Source organism: Engraulis encrasicolus, chromosome 7 (assembly GCF_034702125.1).
Source record: "Engraulis encrasicolus isolate BLACKSEA-1 chromosome 7, IST_EnEncr_1.0, whole genome shotgun sequence".
Classification (NCBI taxonomy): Eukaryota; Metazoa; Chordata; class Actinopteri; order Clupeiformes; family Engraulidae; genus Engraulis; species Engraulis encrasicolus.
The window spans coordinates 37,996,382-38,001,381 of NC_085863.1; the positions used below are offsets into that span (position 1 = coordinate 37,996,382).

The window sequence follows — 5,000 nt, forward strand, 5'->3', positions numbered from 1 at the left end:
TCACCGCTAATATCTTGTCTCCTATCTGTACATGAGTCGGACATCTTTATACGGTGTGTAATGGTACTATATGCAATGGTGCATGCTCTAGCTTTCACTGTCAGTACCTTGGCTCGATCTCTATCTTGTGAATGTCCACACACTGCTAGTAACTTGTATTGTCTATGCATGTGTGTGTGTGGCTATCTTACCGCTAGTATCTTGTCTCCTATCTGTAGTCGACCATCTTTGTGCGCCGCTCCTCCCTCGATGATCTTGGTGACGTAGATGCTGTTATCTCCGGGGATGTGCTGGTTCCCCACGCCCCCTGCTATACTGAAGCCCAGCCCTGTACACACACAAACACGATAATAATAATTACATAAGCGCCCAGAGAGCGCACCCCGGCCCTCTGGTGGACAGGAGCACCACATGCACCGCAAACTAACAAACCAATGTACTACACACAACAAACTCTGACAATCACATAACCTCCTTTGTAGAGGTTAAAGGGGCAGTTTGGTCAATTTCAACATGCAGTTGTAATGCTCACACTACCCTGGACTTGTCAGTGCCTGAGATTTTTTTTTTTCTTCTTCAGCCGTTTCCGAGATCCTGGTCATTGTAATGGGGGCAGCTCTTTGTTTACATTTCAAAAAAACATTTTTATTTATTCCCAAAAACATCCAAAAGGTTATAAAACATCAGCAGACAACTAGCAAACAGCAGTATCTTTTGGGAAAATATTTGGAGTTGGCCTATGTTTCATTTTTTAAAAATGTAAACAAACGCTGCCCCCATTAGAATTGCTCATATCTCTGAAAGGGCTGAGCCAAAAAATGTGGCATCACCAGGTACTGACAAGTCAAGGGTAGTGTGAGCAATACAACTGCATGTTGAAATTGACCAAACTGTCCCATTAAGGGGACACTGAACAATACAATTGTGAGAATAAAAAAGAAACAAATCACAAAATACAAATAAATTAAACAGAAGTGCAGCAAGACAATATTCCAATTATATAATATATATAATATATAATATATAATAACATATATAATAACACCAAGTCCCTGCGGTAGCCTTGGGGATGATGATGATGATGATGATGATGATGATGATGATGATGATGATGATGATGATGATGATGGTGGTGGTGGTGGTGGTGGTAGTGATGGTCTTTTTATCTTTTTAAGTTTTTAACTTACTTATTTATTATTGTCCTAGCACCCTCTCCTCCTTTTTATGAAGCTGCTAATGCACTTTTTACAAATGCACTTTCACTTTTACTAATGTACTTGTTGTTTTTAACAGAGACACTTCTATTTTCTCTTAACATCTCTTTTTTATCTATCCTACATATACTTTCTTAACCTCCTGGTCCTGTGCTGTTGTATGTATACTGTCTACTGTCTTTGCACAATCTGTATGTTACTGCTGCAACAAATGAATTTCCCCATGGCGGGATAATTAAAGGCATACTTACTTACTTACTTACAATAAGATATCACAACAACAAATAAAATGACCATGAAACAAGATGTAACACACATATAAAGATATACAGTAGTATATATACACTAACACACACAGACCCACGCACGCACGCACGCACGCACGCTTGCAAACACACACACACCAACACACAACACAAAGGCAATCAACTAAATATACCGCAGATGTACAGGAAACCCACTCAGGGATTAATGACAGCAATTGAGACTCCAGTTCTTAATTACTTCCTGAGACTTGTTCTGACATAGCATGTAAACAATCTATTTCTGTCTAACTACAGTGTAGGTGTAATAGGCTGATAATTCACTACAATTACATGCTCTTGTTTAACACATTCTTAAATACAGCACTCTTTCTCTATTTGTCTTTCTACTGTACACACACACATTCACACGCATTCACACACGCATGCGCGTGCACATACACGCACACACACACACACACGCGCAACGCATGGCAATGCACGCATACCGCCACACACACCAACTTCATCCAACCAACCCACCCACGCACGCACGCACGCACGCACGCACGCACGCACGCACGCACGCACGCACACACACCAACCCCATCCACCCACGCACCCACACAGAGATATATGGCCGGCCACCCACCTTTGGGTCCTTTGATGAGCTTGAGCTCGAGGAGCTTCTCGGCGACGGGCTTCCTGCGCAGCACGTAGAGCCGCACGATGGCCCCCGCCTCCTTCAGGGCCTCCACCGCCTGGCTGTGGCTCACCTCACGCACATCCACCTCGTTCACAAACAGGATGCTGTCATTCACCCTGGAGGATGATGATGGAGGGAGGCAGAGAGAGAGAGAGAGAGAGAGAGAGAGAGAGAGAGAGAGAGAGAGAGAGAGAGAGAGAGAGAGAGAGAGAGAGAGAGACAGAGAGAGAGAGAGAAAGAGAGAGAGAGAGAGAGAGAGAATACGTAAGTACACAATAACCTATACTGGGGAGTGCACATTACCACCTCTTTTACAAACACTTTTTCAAAACTGAGTGGTCTTCATAGCACCTCCTTCATCTTGTGGCAAAACCTTATGGCCCACACGTGTCCCTTATGGCCCAAAAGTGCCATTTTAGGAATATTGCTATGTCAAATTGTAGTAACTATAATAGCCAACCTAATACCAATCTTTGAAGGTATTTTTCTCAGGTTCGATGTTGGTTTACTTTGCCTTCACCTTTAGGGTCGTATTGTTCAACATACCGTAGAGAAATATACATACAGGAGGCACACTTGCACTAACACATGCATGCACAGGCACGCACACACACACGCACGGCACACACACAGTACATACAGTACATATATAAGAGAGTGGATATAGAGAATACAGTCTCAAGTGGCACTTTGGTCATGGCAAGAAATGAAGTTGATGACACTACACTGGAGGACCCACTCAAGCATCTTACTTCTCTGATTCTGCTGAAGTCACGCCAACACGACTATTACACTGACTACTCAACTCAATGCTATGTTAAAAAAGTCATAGAATCAGATGTTGTTTTAGGCTGGACTGGTTAGTGTTTCATACTTCTATTTACACCTCTCCAAATTGTAAACATCAGCTCAAGGGAGTCGAAACTTTCTCAGCATCATCTAGCTTGGAGGGACATGGCTGCTTTTATTTTATTGTACTTTATGTCTCTCACCTTCCCAGGGTCTGCAGATGGAAACTAGCTTTTAAGCTACAATCTGGTGCAGGTCATCTTTTTACTTTTGAAAAGAATGTGCTCTGCACGTGGTTCCTGTCGAAATAAGCCAAATAAACTAAAACGATGTAGATGTAGAACCACATATTTTCTCTATTCCTCTGGGTAATCCATTACTGTAATCTGGGATCTTACAAAGAGTTATGACTCAACCTGATTAGGTGCAGTAATGCAACCCGTGTTACAAAGTCAAGTATCACATACTGACGTGAATGAAATACGTCACAAATACTACAGCATTAGTATATTATATTACTGTACATGATATGTAGGTTATTACAAGTTGTTACACAGTCTGTAAGTAAATAATATGCAATCCAATAAGTGGCACTGTAAAAGATAGCTGTACAGAGACACCAATGACTTGAATCAAAATCCCTCCTTTGCACGTTAAGCATAACTTGACCAATGACTCATCTCCTGACATTCTCATTTTAATATTCAACAGCAGCCCTGTGTGTATGCTTCTTTAGGAATCAGTGGAGCAAGCGGAGTGCAAGAGACTTGGTGTCAGTGCCCACTGCTGTGAAGCAGGAGTGGTTAAAAGTTAAAGGGCTGGTGCAACGGTGCGGCCTGATCTGTAATTCAGGTCCCGTGTCTATTAGCGCTGGGCAATCCAACAGAGAGCCTTCACGCCGTAATGAAGCCCTGCATTAGCAGCAGGAAGGAGACCTCAAGGGGAACATACACCTAAATCAAGACTCAAGAGTTTATTTTTATACTTTTTTAAAATTAATGATGCGTAATAATGCGTTCAACTTCAAGGCCGTTCTCTCTCTTTTTCTGCACCCCCCTCTCACTCTCCGTGCTTTCTCTTTCTCTCTCTCCATCCCCATCTCTCTTTCTCCATCCGTTTATTTTTTCTCTCTCTCTCTCTCCTGCTGTTGAATATTCATGGCAGCTGATACCCCTCTGCCCTTGTCCATGCCTCTGTCCTGCACTTAAGGTTATTGTTGCGGCCGGGGTTCATAATGGTGGCATAATGGCCGCCCATTAAAAGCAGAACCTATGAAAGCTGCCACATAAAACTTAAGAGATACCATCTTTCTTTTCTCCCCCTCCCCCTCTCTCTTTCTCTCTCTCTCTCTGGCTTATTCTATGAAAAGGAGTATCAGCCGATTCCATCTCTGGAGGTCAGGCAAGAGGAGACCATTTCCAGCAATAAATCCTCCGCCCGTCTCTCTCTATATGAAATGTCAAAATTGCAGGCCTGTGTCCGAGCCGAGGAAAGAAATAAAAAGGGACATTTCACGTCACCCTTGAGGGAAGTCCAAAAAAAAAGACCAGAAGATGAAAAAAGGCGAAAGTGATTTTGCTCCACATCCTCCTCCTTATCCCCGTCTTCTCTCTCTCTCTCTCTCTCTCTCTCTCTCTCTCTCTCTCTCTCTCTCTCCCACTCTCTATCACTCTTTTTCTCTCTCTTTGGCTCCCTCTCTAATTTTCTCTTAGTCTGCAATCTCTGTGAAGAGCTTTTCCATTTTTTATGTCCCAAATAAAATCCCCAAATGTGGCCTTTAAATGCCCCTCCTGGGACCTCTCTACTTCACTAGAGAGCCCAGATGAGTGCCCCCTCGGGAGCCTGCTGGACCCAGAGGGCTGTTTCAAGTGAATGGCTAAAAAAAATCTATGAGCAATTTTTGTACCATATTTCTTTTCTAAAATATATTTTTGGAGCTTTATTGGAGAGGACAGTGCGAGACAGTAATAGGAAATTATTGAGAGAGAGATGGGGGATCGGATAATGACCTTGGGCCAAAATTGAACACAGGTCCCCGAAGTGATGGTA

The 5,000-nt window shown here is 43.0% G+C and overlaps 1 protein-coding gene across 1 annotated transcript in view; it reads right to left on the reverse strand.

Moving 5' to 3' along the window:
- Positions 1 to 5,000, reverse strand: part of LOC134452826 (disks large homolog 4) — a 107,240-nt gene that overhangs the window by 23,878 nt on the left and 78,362 nt on the right. Inside the window, exons 7-8 of the mRNA XM_063203445.1 lie at positions 2,109 to 2,278; positions 192 to 328 (exon numbers count right to left, since the gene is read on the reverse strand). Coding sequence (XP_063059515.1) covers positions 192 to 328; positions 2,109 to 2,278 — 307 coding nt within the window. The remainder of the gene's footprint in view (positions 1 to 191; positions 329 to 2,108; positions 2,279 to 5,000) is intronic.